This window comes from Rhineura floridana, chromosome 4 (genome assembly GCF_030035675.1).
Source record: "Rhineura floridana isolate rRhiFlo1 chromosome 4, rRhiFlo1.hap2, whole genome shotgun sequence".
In the NCBI taxonomy this organism is placed as follows: domain Eukaryota; kingdom Metazoa; phylum Chordata; class Lepidosauria; order Squamata; family Rhineuridae; genus Rhineura; species Rhineura floridana.
The window spans coordinates 125,999,885-126,020,739 of record NC_084483.1 but is presented as its reverse complement, the minus strand read 5'-3'; the positions used below and the strand labels follow the sequence as shown (position 1 = coordinate 126,020,739).

Here is a 20,855-nt window from a genome sequence, read left to right as displayed (position 1 = left end):
GTGCAAACAGAAATCCTTGTACTGGTAGGACATGATTCTTGAATTCTGTCCTAACACTTTGGGTAACCTTTAAAAATGAATCTAACACAGCAAACTTGAGAGTGTTTACAACCGGCTACTAACAAATTAGAACAGTTAAAACTGCTTCAATCTAAAAGTCACACACTTCAAAGCTCGCTAACATTAGTTCAACTGCCTACGAGTTCAACACTGAAACATACACACTTTGTTCATTGACATCTACTGGGTTATGGCTTCAACCTTTCAAGAGTTTTGCTCAGCAGATCAGTTAATCAGCAGATTGGCGGAAATCAAAAGTATGCTTTATTGTTCCTTAAATCACGTCTCATGTTTTCTTCATTTATTGTAGAAATAGGCACCTAAAATGATTTGGCAATATGCGAAATGTTTTTTAATCAATTTATTCAGTTCAAAGGAAGACAACTAATCAAGCCGTAATTGGTTGACAGCCCTAGTTATCACCATGTAAATATATTTAGTATTAAAGTATCAGTCTCAAAGTTGTATCAAACTATCAACAAGCTGTCACAATTCAGCTGAATGATGAAGAGGAACAGCTCTGTCTTTCTGTTCATTTTTAATGCGTAAGGTATTACTAAAGATAATTTTGGTAAAACTTTCCCATATCATTTGTTAAATGGGTTTCATGAAAAAATAAGGTGGGGTATAAATGTATTAAACAAACAAACACAAACACAAACACAAACACACACACACATTGAACAAGCTGGTTTTGTGTGAGCCCCGCCCATTACTAAAGTTATCAATGTTAAATTATACTGACCAAACAGATTTTTCTTATGTTGTACTTATATATAATTTGTATTTGATACTACTTTCCTTCCTCTTCATGGAAAACACTTTGGCTTCATTTAGCAAGCTAGCAATGAAATTTATATTGCACAGTGTTTAACTGAGAGCAAGTGCGGTGTAGTGGGTAAGGTGTTGGACTATAACCTGGGAAACCAGGGTTTGAATCCACACAGCCATGAAGCACACTGGGTGACCTTGGTCCAAGTCACTGCCTCTCAGCTTCATGAAAACCCTATTCATAGGGTCGCCATACATCTGAATCGACTTGAAGGCAGTACATTTACATTTTTAGTGTTTAACTCCTTGCAAAAATCTTTCGGATTTCATATAACTGGATAATGTTGTGTATGAGCATATCTGGAATGGAGTCTCCAAAACTGCATACCCATGAAGTTAAAATGACAGTGTACTTTTTCATTTTTGTTTCATGGAAAATGTACCATTGGTCTCACCTGAAAGGTGATTTTCATAGGAAGAGGCCATCACTGTGGGATAGTTCCACCTATCGTGCGAAGGCAAGAATGTTTTTGAAGTCAAGACTAGGGGCGTCATGCCCCTCCCACTCTCCAGTTCATTCGTAGCGAGTCTAAAAGAGATATCTAAAAATACAAGAACAAGGCCAACAGGCCCGCCAGGAAAATAACATAATAGTCACATGCATAACAACATGACTCTAACCTAACTTCATAACATAACAGAACTAAAGGTCTTGACTTCACTCTTACATTTAAATATAATATGGAAACAATAACATGTAACCCATTGATAAAATCACTAGTCATCCTCCAACTGGGAGGGTCGTGATGGCCCCTTCCTATGAAAATCACCTTTCAGGTGAGACCAATGGTACATTTTCCATAGGAAGTGGGCCATCACTGTGGGATGTACCAAAGCAACCCATATAGGGAGGGACCACCCACATGTTAATCCTCATTAAGAACCTGTTGCAACACTCGTCTGCCAAAAGAAGCATCAGCAGAGGCATAACGATCAATTTTATAATGTCTTATAAACGAGTGTGGGGAAGACCAGACTGCGGCCCTACAAATATCGGCAACAGGAGCATTAGTAGCAAAAGCAGCCGAAGTGGCAGCTGACCTAGTAGAATGAGCTGTTATACTAGCAGGAACTGGCAGCTTCAGGGACTCATATGCTAAGGTAATGCATGCCCTTAACCAACGGGATAAGGTAGGATTGGATACTTTATGCCCCATAGACCCTGGATGAAAGGATACAAACAGAGACTCCGTTCGTCGAATCTCTTGGGTCCTAGACAGGTAGGTCTTGACAGCCCTCCGGACATCCAACGAATGCCAAGCCTTCTCGAGAGGATGGGTAGGATTCGGGCAAAAGGAAGGTAAAACAATGTCCTGGTTGCAATGAAAAACTGAATCGACCTTGGGACGAAAGGAAGGGTCAGTCTTCAGCACAACAGAGTCCTTATGGAAGACGCAGAGGTGTCTAGCAGAAGACAATGCGCCCAACTCCGAAACGCGTCTGGCAGATGTGATTGCAATCAGAAACAGGACCTTGAAGGACAGTATGCGTAGGGGCACAGTCCTGATGGGTTCAAACGGAGGGCGTTGCAAAGCCTGCAGGACTTTCGGCAAACTCCATGAGGGGAACCGATGGACAACAGCCGGAGAGCGTAGGGCGACTCCCCTCAAAAAACGTTTAATGAACGGATGTGAGGAAATATGATCTCCAGGAGAGGACACTGAGAGAATGGATGACAGAGTAGACGCATGTCTACGTAGAGTGTTGGGTCGAAGTCCCATCATAAAGCCACTATGGAGAAATTGGAGTACCTGGTGCACATTGGCCTGGGATGGATCGTGGTGGTGGGACTGACACCACTTGGAGAAAGCCACCCAGGTATGTTGATAAATTCGAGTGGTAGAAGGTCTTCTCGAGGCCAAAATAATATCAATCACAGCGTCAGACAGTCCAGCTGACCTCAAGTATCTCCGTTCAAACGCCACGCTGTTAGATTGAGCCAAGTAGGGTCCTGGTGCAGTACTGGACCCTGGGATAGGAGGTCTGGCGTTACTGGAAGTGTCCAGGAATCCATCATTGACATTGCCAGAAGATCTGAGAACCACGGTCGGCGTGGCCAAAATGGTGCTACCAGAACCAGCTGTGCCCTTTCGATTCGTGCCTTCCTCAAGGTTTTGGCTAACAATGGTATGGGGGGAAAGGCGTACAATAGACCGTCTGGCCACGGTGTTGTCAGAGCATCCACTGCTTCTGCTGTTGAGTCCAGGTATCGGGCAAAGTACCTTGGAAGCTGGCAATTGTGACTGGAAGCAAACAGGTCGACTGAGAGGGCGCCGAATCGACACTGGAGACGATGGAAAATGGCTGGATGAAGTTTCCATTCTCCCGGGAAGACCTGTTGTCTGCTGAGCCAGTCTGCTGTCACATTCAAAATCCCTCTGAGGTGCTCTGCTTTCAGGGATTGTAGATGTTGTTCTGCCCAGACAAAGATGAGGGAGGCTAAGTCCTGCAGAGGACGAGACCTGGTGCCCCCCTGTCTGTTCAAATGTGATTTTACACACGTGTTGTCTGTTCGAATGAGCACATGATGCAAAGGGAACAGAGACTGAAAATGACATAGAGCCAAGTGGACAGCCTTTAGTTCCAGCCAGTTGATGCTTCGAGATCGCTCTGCATTGGGCCAAACCCCCTGAACGTACTGGGAGTTGCAGTGGGCTCCCCAACCTATGAGGCTGGCGTCTGTGGTCACGACGGTTCTGCGGGGTTCTCTGAACGACGTGCCCTTGGAGAGGTGTTGAACCTTGGTCCACCAGCGGAAGGAGAGGCGCAGAGCGGGGCTCAAACGAACTTTGCGATGGTTGGAGCTGGCAATGTCCTTTTGAAAAGGCAACAGAGTCCACTGAAGGGGCCGAGTGTGAGCTCGAGCCCATGGCACAATGTGGATTGTAGAGATGAACATTCCGAGCGTTCTGGAAAGAAGCATGACGTCTGCAGATGTTTGTTGCATCAGGGACCTTGCGATGCTTGTGATGGCAGTGATGCGATCTGGAGACAGGAAGACCATTGCCTGCAGGGTGTCCAACATTGCCCCAAGATGTAGTAGGCGTTGGGTTGGTTGGAGATGGCTTTTGTCGAAGTTGACAAGCCAGCCGTAGGTCTGCAAAACATTGAGGGTGATCATTAAATGATGATGAGCCAGCTCTTCAGATTTGGCCCGTATGAGCAGATCATCCAAATATGGGTAGATATGAACCCCTTGGGTCCGAAGGTAAGCCACTAGGATGAGTAGCACCTTGGAAAATACTCTTGGAGCAGAGGAGAGACCAAATGGCATCGCTCTGTATTGAAAATGTTGGTGGCCAAAGGTAAACCGAAGAAACTTTCTGTGGGCTATGCAAATGGGTACATGGAGATACGCTTCCTTAAGGTCGATAGAAGCCAGGAAGTCTCCTTCATGCAGACTCTCGGTAATGGAATGGAGAGATTCCATTTTGAACCTGCGGTATGTTACGAAACGGTTGACAAACTTGAGATCCAATACCGCCCTCCAAGATAAATCTCGTTTTGGCACAGCAAATAGGAGGGAGTACACCCCTTCCGATCTCTCAGTTGTGGGAACTGGCTCTATTGCCGCTATGTGCAAGAGGTGATGTATAGCTGTCTGCATGATGTTGTGCCTGGCTGGTGCCCTTGGGCAAGGAGACGGGTGGAATCTGTCTGATGGGGTTGCCCAGAACTCTATGGTATAGCCATAAGTGAAGAGGTCCCTGATCCAGGGGACCGTAGTAAGGCGCAGCCATCGATCTCCAAAATTAAATAATCTGCCACCTATGGGGATGGCGTTAATACTACTTGTGTAGGCGAGGACCTCCCCTATATGAGGACGATGAGTTGCCCCTGCGCCCTTGGTACTGACCTCTGCCCTGGGGGCGTCGGTTCCAGGAGCCCCTGAATGCGTTGGAATCATAGGGTCTGAAATCGCGGCCTCGTCCTCCTGGTCGCGTTCCTCGAAAGGGCTGGTTAGAACGAAAGGAGGGAAATCGCCTGAAGGGCCTGTGGTCGATGTTCTTGACTGTGGCTAGAACCGGTTTGTGGGCGTCTTTTGGGTCAACCAGAACTGCCTTTAGAGCTTCCTCACCGAAGAGAAGAGATCCGGAGTAAGGAGCCTTGGACAGGTTCAATCTGGCCGCTGAATCAGCTTGCCAGTGACGAAGCCAGAGGGTGCGACGAGCGACTATTTGAGTCGTCATGGCTCGTGCCCCTAATTGGGTGGCATCCAAAGTGGCGTCGGCCACAAAGGCTGCTGTCTTACGTAGTTTCAATAGTGCTCTTTTGAAGGCGACAGGATCAGGGTTATCATCCTCTAGAAGGTCATCCAGCCACATCATAGATGCTCTGGAGAAAATGGAGGCTGAAGCGGAGGCACGCATGGATAGGGCAGTGGCCTCGTGGTTCTTGCGGAGGGCGAAGTCTATTCGACGTTCAGTAGTATCTTTTAGGTGGGATTCCCCTTCCCTGGGCAAGATAGATCGCGAAACGAGGCGAGCGATCGGTTCGTCTATGCCAGGGACATCTAACTTGGTGGCGAAGTCTGGGGCTAGGGCGTAAAGTCTGTCAGCTGTGTTCTTGAAGCGTCGAGCTTTGAGTGGGTGGGCCCATTCTTCGGAAGCTAATTTGGCAATTGGGTCCGGCACCGGGATGTAGTGTTCAGTAGGTGCAGGGGATTTGAGGACCTTGGCCCCTTTGAGAGTTGGGGCGGACGAAGTTGAAGGCGCAGTCTGGAGACCAAGGGTATGAAGTACCCTACGTGCGAGCGGTTGGTAATCTGAGGTATTGAACAAGCGATACGATGTATCCTCATGATCTGAATAGTCGCTCCAGTCGTCTCCTTCAACATGGTCAGTGAAAGTTAACTCCTCCGCATACGAGGCTTCGTCCGTACATCTGCCTCTGGCTACATCGAAAGGATCTGGTGAGCAGGAAGGATGAGCAGCATGGAACGCACGTTGGTCCATGTTGAGTGGGGGTATGGCAGGAACCTGTGGTAGTGACTGCATTCGTGTGAAATAAGCCAGCATGGCTTGGAGTTGAGAGAGGAAATCAGGAGACAGCTGCAGACCAGATGTGTGAGATGTATGTGCCTGGTGGGCTATTGGAACAGATGTCTGAGGCTGTAAGCCAGAGGTAGGTTCGTTAGGCGAACCGTGAGGGGGAAAGCCAACAAACTCTTCCTCGTCAGATGCAGTAGCAGGAGAATGGAAAATATCACTTATGTGTGTCTGTGCTGTGGTGGTTGTTGGCACAGAGACATAACGAGGGCGCTTTGGTTTACTATGGCTGGAAAGATGTTTTGTCTTAGCCAGTGCTTTGGCATGTCTGGTCTTAGACGTGTTAGTATGTTGTGGCTTGGCTGATTGTGGCATGTCTGGCTGATCTGGCACCATGTGTGTTGATGGTGACATGCCTGGCTGTTCTGCCATCTTATATGAACCTGGGTGCAGTACACTGCCACGGAGGGGGCAGGATGTAAAGACCCGAACTGGCACAGCGTACTACCACGGAGGGGGTAGGATACACTGGCAGATGGCGAATGCACTGCCACGGAGGGGGCAGAATGCACAGAGGTATCAGCGTTAATATAATATAGGCTGTTTAGAGTAGGCACACTCAGATTAGTGCTGTAGGCTGGGTTTTTTGGCTTGTTCACGGCCCCATAGGGGGTAGGCTACGTAATGTAAATCAGATTTAATACAAATCAGCCACTGATATTAAAGCTCCAGCCTTGATAATGTAATCCAGCCACTAGGATTAAAGTTCCAGCCTTGATAATGTAATCCAGCCACTAGGATTAAAACTCCAGCCTTGATAATGTAATCCAGCCACTAGGATTAAAGCTCCAGCCTTAATAATACAATCCAGCCCACTAGGATTGGAGCTCCAGCCTTGATAATACAATTCAGCCACTATGATTACAGCCACAGTAATGTGTGTAAATCAGTCGTGTGTAAATTAGTCAGCAGCACATATACACACACGTACGGATAGATAGTCTGCAGGGGAGGTATCCGATAATAAGGGGAACAAAAAGGGCGGGAAATTCGAATTCTGAAAGAAAAAAAATGGCGCCCGGAAAAAAGGAGCGGGAAAAAAAATGACAGAGAGGGAAGAAGCAATGGCGGCCGTCGGAGGTGAACTGGGGGAAGGGCTGCCCAGCACGATCTCGCCAAAAACCGCAGTAGCGGCTCCAAAAAATCCCTGGAGAAAACAGGTAGGGGAAAACGGCCGCCAAAACCCGCAGTAGCGGCTCCAAAAAAATCCCTGGAGAAAACAGGTAGGGGAAAACGGCCGCCACCGCAGAGAGAGCCGCGGTCGCGGTCTGAAAAGCCCTCAGTGGGATTTAAGCCACGTTGCAAGGGCGATCTGAGGCAGAGGGTTAACGGCGGGAGCCGCAGCTGCGAGCTCCCGCTGAGATCGGATAAGCCGCAGCCGCGGCAACCGATCAGGGGGGGGAGGTTAACAGCGATCAGAAGCGATCAAAAGGGGAGAACCGCAGCCGCGGTCCTTGAGGAAGCCCCCTGGCTAAAGAGACAACTGAGCGGGGGTGGGGTGGGGGCTAGAAACTACCAAGACGAAGAGAGCCGCAGCCGCGGTCTCAGAGGGAGCCCCCAATCAAGTCAATAAAATGGATTGAATAGCTCTGAGGGAAGGGTGAGGAAGCCGCAGCCGCGGTCCCTGAGGGAACCCTCAGAGGCTAAACACACACAGAAAAAGAGAAAAGATTTAAAGACAAATACGAGACTTAGCTAAATGCTATGTGAAATTCCAATCTTGTTCGTACGAAGGCAAGAATGAACTGGGGAGTGGGAGGGGCATGACGCCCCTAGTCTTGACTTCAAAAACATTCTTGCCTTCGCACGATAGGTGGAACTATCCCACAGTGATGGCCCCTTCCTATGGAAAATTACAAACAGCCTATATAAGTAGTACACTCTGCTCATTCTTTCATAGAAACACTAAGTTAAAGCAGAGCCAGTTAAAGCTCCTGCAATCTTTAAGAAAATTTCATTCATACATTTCCATTTACAGTCTTATGTTTAAGAATGCAATATGTAGACATACAATAATAAAAGATTAAAAATTAGGGAGCTGGCAAGGTTTTCCAAGAGCCAGATAGGAGACATATACTTCCTAAGCTCTTCACTGGACCCATTTTTATTACACCTCTTATGTACTACCCAGGGAGTTACTTTAGGTTTGCCCTTCTGAACTTTGATGCTTCTTTAAACAGCAACCCACCATAACATGTTAAATGTGTTTTTAAAAGTTTCACAAGTTTAAAAGGTAGCTATCAATGGCTACTAGCTGTGATGGCTGTGCTCTGCCACCCTAGTCAGAGGCAGCATGCTTCTGAAAACCAGTTGCTGGAAGCCTCAGGAGGGGAGAGTGTTCTTGCACTCGGGTCCTGCTTGCGGGCTTCCCCTAGGCACCTGGTTGGCCACTGTGAGAACAGGATGCTGGACTAGATGGGCCACTGGCCTGATCCAGCAGGCTCTTCTTATGTTCTTATGTAGCTTGCCATGTAGCAAAGTGGCTGGGATCTTTTGGGTTTTATGTCAACAGCCTCACATAGTTCTCCAAATTGTGGTCAGTCTCTGAAATAACCCATAGATCTTAGATATGAATGCTGTTATGAACGCTCCATAACAAATATATTATAAATTATCCTTTTCATTAAGAGAAACCTTGCTTTTTAAAAATGTATAGATTTATTCCTTTCATATCCTTTGTGGCATTATAACGTATCTTTCAGTTGACAAAGTCTTCCTTGATGTTTTAGATAAAAACAAGTACTTTACTCTGAAATCTCTCATAAGAATATAACCTAATCTGCATACTCCGATTCCCAATTCCCATACTCTGCTTGTCTCAAAAGTTAATATTTAAATATATATACTTACTGCAGGTACCAGTAATTTTTTTACTTCTTCCACAGCTCTCTTCAGTTTGATTTCTGCTCTGTTTTGAGCATCTTCCACAGTGATTAGTACATGCAAGTCTTCATTCAGATGTTCCCAATTGGGCTTTCCTCTGTTTTGTTCTTCCTGGAAAAAACAAAAACCAATACAACTGTATTTAATTTGTGTTGTCTTAGCTGCAACAAGTTTTGTTAATAGACTTAATAAATTAATATGTTACAAAAATCCAATTGCACACAGGTAAGTAACTGATTTCTTGCGAATATGTTTTGTAGACAATACATGGCTGTTTCCCAAGTCGCTGGTTGAGATTTTAAAGAGTTTGAAAAGAAAGTCTGTTCACTATTACTTCAGTTAATTTAGGAAGGCTGCAATCCTAACCCGTGTTACCTGGAATTAAGCACCACAGAATCCAATCTGATTTATTTCTAAGTATGCATCCTTAGGATCATGCTGTAAATTATAAATCTCAAATGTACTATCTGTGCAACATTTATTGACTGACTGGAATAAGGCGTACAATATCCGTTTTAAATTTGTAAAAATAAAGCTAATTGTGGTCAAAATACAAGCACAATGACGACAAATAGTTCTCATACAGATATAGCACTGCTATGGTCAGGTCAGAAAATGAAAGGGAGAAAGCATTAATGTGAGAAGATGGAGGAGCGAGTATAAGCCACAGGGTGCTCCCAGGACGAAGATATTTTCTGTAACAGAAGTTTCAATATATCACTATTAGTTTGATTAGCAGTTGACCCAGCATTAGATCCGCACAAGTTCAACTGTAAGTCAAGAAGTCCAGCTACAGAAAAAAAATGACTTTTATAGGTGATTGTTGCGTGTCACAGCAGTTCCAAGTTTACTTTGGGTGTAGGCAAAGACTTCAGAGATAAAAAAAAAAAAAGACGTCCTTCAAGAACATCCTGTCTAGCACTTTGTTTGAGGGGGCCCAGTCATGTACGAAAATGTAAGGGACAATTCAGAACAAATAAACACTGCATGGTATATTAAACAGTAATATAATTTAACATTTCACCAAAAAGTACAATCTAAGCTGACAGCGCACAAAACTCCTGTACAAATACCCCACATATTCCAAGACGTAATTAAAAGTGACAGACGTAGGAAGATCACAATCAGACTATTACTGCCGATTTAAAGAATTCACACTACAATGAAATTTTAAAAGGGGTAGGCCTAGAAGTAGGCATTGTGAGAGCAGGGGCACAGGATATAAATTCAGAAGGGCAAAATTACCACAGGCCAAACCACAAGTGCCAAAGACACTTGAAGAGAGACACTGCTTACAAGTGCATGTACGCTAATGCTAGGAGCCTCTGAACCAAGATGGGAGAACTGGAGTGCTTGGTCTTAGAGAAGAGCATTGATATAGTGACCATAACGGAGACCTGGTGGAATGGAGAAAACCCGTGGGATACAGTTATCCCTGGATATAAACTATATCGGAAAGACGTATTGGTGGCGGTGTCGCTCTATACGTGAAAGAAGGCATTGAACCCAGCAAGCTCGAAACCCCAAAAGAGGCGGACTCCTCCACAGAATCGTTGTGGCTGGTGATACCATGCCCCAGGAGGCATTTAATACTGGGAACGATCTATCGTCCCCCTGATCAAAATGCTCAGGGAGACCTGGAGATGAGATATGAAATTGAGGAAGGATCCAAACTAGGAAATGTGGTGTAATGGGTGACTTCAACTACCCGGAGATAGACTGGCCGCATATGTGTTCCAGTCATGACAAAGAAGCAAAATTTCTAGATATTCTAAATGACTATGCCCTAGACCAGTTCGTCATGGAACCGACCAGAGGGATGGCAACCCTGGACTTAATCCTCAGTGAGGACCGGGACCTGGTGCGAGATGCAAGTGTTGTTGAACCAATTGGGAGCAGTGACCATAGTGCTATTAAATTAAACATACATGTAACTGGCCAATTGCCAAGAAAATCCAACACGGTCACATTTGACTTCAAAAGAGGAAACTTCACAAAAATGAGGGGATTGGTAAAAAGAAAGCTGAAACACAAAGTCCAGAGGGTCACATCACTCGAAAATGCTTGGAAGTTGTTTAAAAACACTATATTAGAAGCTCAACTGGAGTCCATACCGCAGATCAGAAAAGGTACCGCCACGGCCAAGAAGATGCCAGCATGGTTAACGAGCAAAGTCAAGGAAGCTCTTAGAGGCAAAAAGTCTTCCTTCAGAAAATGGAAGTCTAGTCCGAATGAAGAAAATAAAAAAGAACACAAACTCTGGCAAAAGAAATGCAAGAAGACAATAAGGGATGCTAAAAAAGAATTTGAGGAGCACATTGCTAAGAACATAAAAACCAACAACAAAAAATTCTATAAATACATTCAAAGCAGAAGACCATCTAGGGAGGCAATTGGACCCTTGGATGATAAAGGAGTCAAAGGTGTACTAAAGAACGATAAGGAGATTGCAGAGAAGCTAAATGAATTCTTTGCATCTGTCTTCACAGTGGAAGATATAGGGCAGATCCCTGAACCTGAACTAACATTTGCAGGAAGGGATTCTGAGGAACTGAGACAAATAGTGGTAACGAGAGAGGAAGTTCTAAGCTTAATGGACAATACGAAAACTGACAAATCACCAGCCCTGGACGGCATCCACCGCAGAGTTCTCAAAGAACTCAAATGTGAAATTGCTGATCTGCTAACTAAAATATGTAACTTGTCCCTTGGGTCCTCCTCTGTGTCTGAGGGCTGGAAAGTGGCAAATGTAACATTAATCTTCAAAAAGGGATCCAGGGGGGATCCCGGAAATTACAGGCCAGTTAGCTTAACTTCTGTCCTTGGAAAACTGGTAGAAAGTATGATTAAAGCTAGATTAACTAAGCACATAGAAGAACAAGCCTTGCTGAAGCAGAGCCAACAAGGGAAAGTCCTGCCTCAGTAACCTATTAGAATTCTTTGAGAGTGTCAACAAGCATATAGATAGAGGTGATCCAGTGGACATAGTGTACTTAGACTTTCAAAAAGCGTTTGACAAGGTACCTCACCAAAGGCTTCTGAGGAAGCTTAGCAGTCATGGAATAAGAGGAGAGGTCCTCTTGTGGATAAGAAATTGGTTAAGAAGCAGAAAGCAGAGAGTAGGAATAAACGGACAGTTCTCCCAATGGAGGGCTGTAGAAAGTGGTGTCCCTCAAGGATCGGTATTGGGACCTGTACTTTTCAACTTGTTCATTAATGACCTAGAATTAGGAGTGAGCAGTGAAGTGGCCAAGTTTGCTGATGACACTAAATTGTTCAGGGTTGTTAAAACAAAAAGGGATTGCAAAGAACTCCAAAAAGACCTCTCCAAACTGAGTGAATGGGCAGAAAAATGGCAAATGCAATTCAATATAAACAAGTGTAAAATTATGCATATTGGAGCAAAAAATCTTAATTTCACATATACGCTCATGGGGTCTGAACTGGCGGTGACCGACCAGGAGAGAGACCTCGGGGTTGTAGTGGACAGCACGATGAAAATGTCGACCCAGTGTGCGGCAGCTGTGAAAAAGGCAAATTCCATGCTAGCGATAATTAGGAAAGGTATTGAAAATAAAACAGCCGATATCATAATGCCATTGTATAAATCTATGGTGCGGCCCCATTTGGAATACTGTGTACAGTTCTGGTCGCCTCATCTCAAAAAGGATATTATAGAGTTGGAAAAGGTTCAGAAGAGGGCAACCAGAATGATCAAGGGGATGGAGCGACTCCCTTACGAGGAAAGGTTGCAGCATTTGGGGCTTTTTAGTTTAGAGAAAAGGCAGGTCAGAGGAGACATGATAGAAGTGTATAAAATTATGCATGGCATTGAGAAAGTGGATAGAGAAAAGTTCTTCTCCCTCTCTCGTAATACTAGAACTCGTGGACATTCAAAGAAGCTGAATGTTGGAAAATTCAGGACAGACAAAAGGAAGTACTTCTTTACTCAGCGCATAGTTAAACTATGGAATTTGCTCCCACAAGATGCAGTAATGGCCACCAGCTTGGACGGCTTTAAAAGAAGATTAGACAAATTCATGGAGGACAGGGCTATCAATGGCTACTAGCCATGATGGCTGTGCTCTGCCACCCTAGTGAGAGGCAGCATGCTTCTGAAAACCAGTTGCCGGAAGCCTCAGGAGGGGAGAGTGTTCTTGCACTCGGGTCCTGCTTGCGGGCTTCCCCCAGGCACCTGGTTGGCCACTGTGAGAACAGGATGCTGGACTAGATGGGCCACTGGCCTGATCCAGCAGGCTCTTCTTATGTTCTTATGTTCTTACAACTTTAGAAACAATTAGCTATCTTATCTACTGAAAAGTCATATTAAAAACTATATATAGTTCCATTCTATAGCAGTGTTTGTTCAACTACTTCAGAAATAATCCTGAAATTGTTTTATGGACCTCAGTAAAAATATGCAAGTGGATGCCATACACAGTAGTTATCATTTAAGCCACACCTCTACTATGCTTTAAAGTACCAGATCTGATTAGCACTACACATCTGGGAGAACATATGTGTATGCAGACTTCATGAATGCACCCTCCAATATGTGTCAGTCCCCTCCATGGTCTTATCAAGAGGTGTAGTTTGGAGTAATATAGTGTGAATACATTTTCATTCTCTACAGTACAAGTACAGTCTCTACACCTTTATGATTCATCCTGCACTTTATAATCCTGAGATTGTCCTGAGATTGCCAGAGAGTAAGCCATGTGTCTTCATTGATGAAACCAAAAGCTCTCTTTGCACACCAAGGGGCAACTGAAGAACTGGGGAGCAAGCGACTCTCACTCTAGCCATTGTTATCATGACATGATGTTATTAAAACACAATAGGTCAAGCCACCACTTTCAGGTATCCTGGTCCCAAGCTGTATATGGCTTTGTACACCAAAACCAGAATCTTGAACTTGGCCAGGTAGCTAATGAGCAGCTAGTGCGATTCTTACAGCAGCCGAGTAATATGTTGGTGACACCCTGCCCCAGTGACATTTTGCACCAGCTGCAGCTTCCCACATAGAGCGCATTACAGTAATCCAGCTAGGACATTACCAGTGCATGGACAGCAGTGGTCAGGCTATGCAGGTCCAGAAATAGCCACAGGTGTCTTACAGGCCAAAGCTGGTAAAAGACACACCTGGGCCTCTAGTGACAAAGATGGATCCAGACAAAGATGTGCCCCCAGACTACGGACCTGCTCTTTCAGAGGGAATACGACCCCATTCAAAGCAGGCAACTGACCAACCTACTGGGGAACCACCAACCCAATCTTGCTAGGATTCAGATTCAGTTTATGATATTTAGTATTTAGTGTTCCTCCTCTAGGTTGCACACTTTAACGTGGTGAGGGGGTTTGAGAGTATCGAGTATCGAAGAAGCTGAGAGCAATGCCGTCAGGAGTCTAGACCAAGAGGCTAGACTCATAGCAGAGGCACCCGAGGTGGAATGGTCACAGCTGAGATACAGACTAGGATGTATCCAAACTCAGAGGAAGGCAATGGTAAACCACCTCTGAATACCTCTCACCATGAAAATCCAAAACGAGATAGTGCTGGAAAATGAGACTCTGAGGTCAGATGGCACTCACTGAGCTACTAAGGAAGAACAAAGGACAAGTATGAGTAGTGCTGTGACTAATTACACAACTGGAAGGCCAGAGGCTGATGAGCTCAGATGAAAAAGTAGAGTCCGGAGTAGTAAGACATATAACAATAGGAACATGGAATGTGAGAAACATGAATCAGGAAAGTTAGAAATTGCCAAGCAAGAAATGGAATGCATCAACATTACAACATTTGGTGTAAGTGAATTAAAATGGACAGGAATGGGACATTTTCAGTTAAGCACCTACAAAATATTTTATGCAGTAAATGAAAAATTAAAAAGGAACGGGGTTGCTTTAATAGTGAAAAGTGATGTAGCAAAAGCAATTAGGAGCTGTAACGCAAGGTCTGAGCAAGAGATATCAGCAAGATTTAACAGGAAACCTATTAACATAACCATCACCCAAGTCTATGTTCCAACAGCAAACAAAGAAGAGGAATTGGAGAGATTTTACATAGAAATACAGGAAGAAATTGATCATATATCAAAACAAGATGTTCTGATAATCATTGGAGACTGGAATGCAAAAGTAGGGAACAGAGAAGAACTAGGAATTGTGGTGAAATGGGGCTAGGGAGATAGAAATGAAGCAGGAGAAAGAATTATTGAATTCTGTGAAGTCAATGATTTGTTTCTTGCAAACACATTTTTTGAGCAACTAAAAAGACGACTGTACACATGGACATCACCAGATGGTCAATATAGGAATCAAACTGATTATATAATTGGTAGCAGAAGATGGAGAAGTTCCATAGTTTCTGCAAAAACAAGACCAGGACCAGACTGTGGTACAGATCATGAACTGGTAATATAAAAAATCAGAGTAAAGCGAAAGAAGAACAACAAAGCAATCATAATGCCAAAATACAATTTAAATAACATCCCAGAAGAATATAAAGATCAAATAAGGAACAGACTTGAGGCTTTAAACATAGCTGACAGAGAACCAGAAGAACTATGGATTGAAGTCAGAGACATTATCAGGAAAGAATGCAAAAAGACAATATTTCTAGTAAAAAAGAAAGACCTCAATGGATGACTGATGAAACTCTTAAAATGGATAAAGAGAGAAAGAAAGCAAAAGGAGACAGAAACACGGTTAGAACCCTAAATGCAATAGTACACCAACTAGTAAGTAGGGACAATGAGAATTAACATAATAATTATTGTGCAGAAATAGAAGAGGATAATAAAAAGGTAGAACAAGAGCCCTATTCCAAAAGGTTAGAGAAATCAAAGGGAAATTCAAGCCAAGTGTAGGGATGTTGAATAATCAACAGGGGAACACACTGACTGACCGAGATGAAATAAAAGGAAGACAGAAGCAATATACTAAAGAACTATATAAAAAGATGCAAGGACGACAGATTCATTCACAGAGGAACTGTATGATGAAGAACCAGAATTTTTAGAATGTGAGGTAAAAGCTGCTCTTAAAATTCTTGGAAGAAACAAATCATCAGGAATAGACGGCATACCAATAGAGTTGCTACAAGCTACTGAGACTGAATCTGTCCAAATTTTGACAAGAATTTGTCAAGAAATATGGCAAACTAAACAACGGCCCACAGACTGGAAGCGTTCAATATATATCCCACTTCCAAAGAAAGGGGATCCCAGAGAATGCAGTAATTACCGAACTATTGCCTTAATATCCCATGCAAGTAAAGTAATGCTCAAGATTCTACAGCAAAGGCTCTTACCATATATGGAGCAAGAAATGCCAGATGTCCAAGCAGGATTTAGAAACAAAAAAGGGACCAGAGATCATACTGCAAACATAGGTTGGATCACTGAAGGCACCAACGAATTTCAGAAGAAAATCACCCTATGCTTTATAGATTACAGCAAAGCCTTTGATTGTGTAGATCATGAAAAACTATGGAATGCTTTAAAAGAAATGGGGGTGTCACAGCATCTGATTGTCCTGATGCGCAACCTATACTCTGGACAAAAGGCTACTATAAGGACAGAATATGGAGAAACCGATTAGACCCCAATCGGAAAGGGTGTGAGACAGGAGTGTATTTTGTCACCCTATTTGTTTAATCTGTATGCAAAACATATAATATGAAAAACAGGATTGCACCAATATGAAGGAAGTGTGAAAATTGAAGGGAGAAATATCAATAATTTAAGATATGCAGATGATACCATACTACTAGCAGAAACCAGTAATGATTTTAAACAAATGTTGTTCAATGTTAAAGAGGAAAGCACAAAAGCAGGACTAGAGCAGAACGTCAAGAAGACTAAAATAATGAAGATTTATGTAACTTTAAAGCTGACAAAGAGGACATTGAACTTGTCAAGGATTATCAATACCTTGGCACAGTCATTAACCAAAAATGGAGACAACAGTCAAGAAATCAGAAGAAGGCTAGGACTGGGGAGGGCAGCTATGAGAGAACTAGAAAAGGTTCTCAAATGCAAAGATGTATCACTGAACACTAAAGTCAGGATCATTCAGACCATGGTATTCTCGATCTCCATGTATGGATGTTTAAGTTGGACAGTGAAAAAAGTGGAAAAGAGAAAAAAAACTCATTTGAAATGTGGTGTTGGAGGAGAGCTCTGCATACCATGGACTGCGAAAATGACAAATAATTGGGTGTTAGAACAAATTAAACCAGAACTATCGTTAGAAGCTAAAATGATGAAACTGAGGTTATCATACTTTGGACACATCATGAGAAGACATGATACACTAGAAAATACAGTAATGCTTGGAAAAACAGAAGGGAGTAGAAACAAAGGAAGGCCAAACAAGTGATGGATTGATTCCATAAAGGAAGCCACAGACTTGAACTTACAAGATCTGAACTGGGTGGTTTATAACAGATGTTATTGGAGGTTGCTGATTCATAGGGTCACCATAAGTCGTAAGTCAACTTGAAGGCACATAACAATACAATTTAGTATTATGAAATTTTTGCCCTAGGCTCTTTTTTTACCAATTGTTTCAAGAAGATTTTGACATCTGATTTAAATAAAAAAATCATTTAAATTTTAAAAATCAGATTATTTTTTTAAAATTTTTATTTATACCCTGCCTTTCGGCCAAAGGCCCTCAAGGCAGCTTACGAAGAAAAATAAACACAGGTATAAAAACACAATATAAAAATACAACAAAAATACAATAAAAGCAATACAATTTACAAAAATTAGATTAAATAACAAAATAATATCATAATAACAAATACCGTATATTCCGGCGTATAAGACGACTTTTTAACCCTGGAAAATCTTCTCAAAAGTTGGGGGTCGTCTTATACGCCGGGTGAAATGGCGGCCGCAAAAAACGGCGGGAAAATTGGCCAATCAGAGAAGCTTGGGGTGATAAAGAAGCAATGGCGGTCATAGGAACGCACCAGCAAGCACAAAACAGTCTCAAACCAAAACTCTGGGGCCGCTGGGCTGCGAGAGCACGATTGGGCTCAGCAAACGAGGGAAAGAATGAGCCGCAGCTGCGGGCTCTAAAGGCAGTTGCGGTAGGCTTAAGATGCCGCAGACGAGCTGGGGGAGGCGGAGCAACCCCCCAGATAGGGGCTGTGACACAGAGCCGCAGCTGCAGGCTCTGGAGCTGCCGTGAAAAAAGTAAAGTGGCAGCAATACTGAGAGCAGCAGCCGCAAGCTCTCAGTTAATTCTAGGTGGCTTGCTGAGGGGGGGAGAACCGCAGCCGCGGTCTCCTGTAACGTCACTGAGCTTCAGGAGGCAAAGGAAGCCGTATGCACAGGCTTCTTATGTAGGGGTGGGAGAGCTGCAGCCGCGGTCTCCCGTAACGTCACTGAGCTTCAGGAGGCAAAGGAAGCCGTATGCACAGGCTTCTTATGTAGGGGTGGGAGAGCCGCAGCCGCGGTCTCCCGTAACGTCACTGAGCTTCAGGAGGCAAAGGTAGCCGTATGCACAGGCTTCTTATGTAGGGGTGGGAGAGCCGCAGCCGCAGACTCCCGTAACGTCACTGAGCTTCAGGAGGCAAAGGAAGCCGTATGCACAGGCTTCTTATGTAGGGGTGGGAGAGCCGCAGCCGCGGTCTCCCGTAACGTCACTGAGCTTCAGGAGGCAAAGGAAGCCGTATGCACAGGCTTCTTATGTAGGGGTGGGAGAGCCGCAGCCGCGGTCTCCCGTAACGTCACTGAGCTTCAGGAGGCAAAGGAAGCCGTATGCACAGGCTTCTTATGTAGGGGTGGGAGAGCTGCAGCCGCGGTCTCCCGTAACGTTACTGAGCTTCAGGAGGCAAAAGGAAGCCCTATGTACAGGCTCCTTATGTAAGTAAGCCGAAGAAGTCAGGAAAAAATGCCATGGAGCGGGCCAGGAAGCCGCGATCGCAAGCTTCTGATTAGAGCTGTGTCAGCCGCCAGAGAACAAAAGGAGTCACAGCCGCAGCCTCCCTGAAAGCCGTAGGCAATTTACTGGGGGGAAAAACGAAAGGAGCCGCAGCCGCGGTCTTCCTGAGAGCCGTTAGGGAATTTCCTTCCTTTCAGCTTTAGAGTGAATTAGGAAAAGTTTAATCCACTTGCACTGTTTTATGTTTACATGTTTGATGACAAACAGCCTTATGTTTATAAGTGACAGTTTTCCTGCTAAGTACCTGCATGTCATAAGCAGGGGTAGTCTTATACGGCGAGTATATCCCAAACTCTATATTTTAACTGGAAAAGTTGGGGGTCGTCTTATACACCCAGTCGTCTTATACGCCGGAATATACGGTAACATTAAATAACAAATAACATTATCCTTATCGGCACCGCCAAGAAAGAGGTGGTGGTGTTAGCGGGGGCGGCAGCTCCCGAGAGGCAGAAGGGTGACAGGCATTTGTTACAATGAAGCTGTTCGCTGTTTCAACGTTGTATTCCTCTCCATGTCCTCAGCCTCGCTCAGCAGCTGCTCCTGGGCTTCTGCTGCTGCTGGTGATGGTTTATGTCAGGGGGAGACTGCGGGACCTCGGGGACCTGGGCCTTGCCTGGAGCAGGAGGAGGAGAAGGACACAACAGTGGGTGCTGTTGTTGAGCGGGAAGCCCTGCAGCAGAGGCCCCACGCCAGGCTGTTGTTGGGCAGGAGACACCAGGCTGTAGTTGACCAGGAGGCCCTGCACTGGGTTGTTGTTGAGCAGGAGGCCCCGTGCCGAGAAGTGGCAGCGAGGACCTGGGCCTTGTCTGGAGCAGGAGGAGGAGGAGGATGCACCAGTGGCTGTTGTCGAGCAGGAGACCCCGCGGTGGGAAGCAACGGCGAGGAGAGCTCTTTCTCTCCCCCACACGCCAGTGCAACAGTCAGCGTGTTCCTCTCTCGCAGGGTGGGGTGGAAGGACTGCCAGTTGGCACTTTCCACGTTGTTGTTGTTGAGGTTTTGCAGTGGTGGCGGCGGTTGCTTTTACTACAACAGCCTTCCCATGCCCCAGGCACAAACTCCTTTAATAACTATTTTGTTTCATTATTATTTACTTAGGGTTGTATCCGATGGTGAGCTCATTGACTTTAATCAGCCCTGCTAGAATCTGAGAGGAGAGTTCAGATTTACACTTAGTCATGAAGCTCACTGGGTGACCTTGAATCACTCACAATCTCAACCTACTTCACAGGGCTGTTGTAGGAATTAAAAGGGGAGCCGTAGAATCATATATGCCACTTGATTTCATTGGAGGGCAGGTAGTATATATAAAAGTAATAATGGTAACTCAGCACCTGAGTTCATTTTTAATATATACCAGGTTCTCCCTATCCCTGCCTTTATAGCTTGTCTTGTGCAGTAGCACATCAGTTTAACAGGCTCATATACATCAAGTTACAAGCATGAAACTCATGTTAAAACAGCAATATTTTAAACAAACAGCATTATTAAGCAGTCTAAGTGTACAATAATCAAGCACTCAATTTGGCTATAAAGTATTATACACTAGCACCTGCAAGTAAAATGAAGAAGCACATGGCCCAACATCAACAAATAAATTTGAGATAGATATTGTAGGAAGACATTTGTATAATGAGTATAAACTCTTTCAAGGTATTTCTAGATACCTTGGTCTGGTATCTAGAAATGGTCTGGTTTCAAATAAGTTGCTACTAAACAGGGGATCAACTCAACAATTTTGGACTCGTGAACAAGACCTAATACATACAAAGACCTATGCTATTTGTTTTCAGGTGAATCTCAGGGAACTAACAGGGACTTGAAACAGCTTTACTGTATTTGTGTATTAAATTTTCTGGCCGTTTTTCTTCAGAAAAGTGAACTCAAACAACTTAATCAAAAAAAGTTAAAACCAGTATAAAAACTGAAAACAAAATAAAAAAATAAAAATACATAAATATAACAGCACCACCCCCTAATAGAGTGTACAACATCAAGAGCCCTCCAAGAGCCCTCCAAAATTAGGTGTTAAATACCTGGGAAAAGAACTGTTTTTGCCTGGTGCCTAAAAATAGA

General features: G+C 44.2%; 2 protein-coding genes across 8 annotated transcripts in view; both read right to left on the bottom strand.

Annotated features, from left to right (window-relative positions):
• The window catches only part of LOC133383498 (uncharacterized), a 41,739-nt gene extending 35,197 nt beyond the window's left edge, over nt 1-6,542 (bottom strand). For 2 of the 3 annotated variants that reach the window (XM_061624342.1, XM_061624343.1), the window contains exons 1-2: nt 2,074-6,542; nt 1,287-1,433 (exon numbers count right to left, since the gene is read on the bottom strand). In XM_061624342.1, the coding sequence (XP_061480326.1) occupies nt 1,421-1,433; nt 2,074-3,761 (1,701 nt within the window). In that variant the 5' untranslated portion in view covers nt 3,762-6,542 and the 3' untranslated portion in view covers nt 1,287-1,420. Of the gene's footprint in view, nt 1-55; nt 381-1,286; nt 1,434-2,073 lie in introns of those variants that run through there. The other variant, XM_061624341.1, reaches the window with a different exon arrangement.
• The window catches only part of QKI (QKI, KH domain containing RNA binding), a 230,753-nt gene that overhangs the window by 86,244 nt on the left and 123,654 nt on the right, over nt 1-20,855 (bottom strand). For all 5 annotated transcript variants that reach the window (XM_061624348.1, XM_061624345.1, XM_061624347.1 and 2 more), the window contains exon 4: nt 8,790-8,933. In XM_061624348.1, the coding sequence (XP_061480332.1) occupies nt 8,790-8,933 (144 nt within the window). The remainder of the gene's footprint in view (nt 1-8,789; nt 8,934-20,855) is intronic.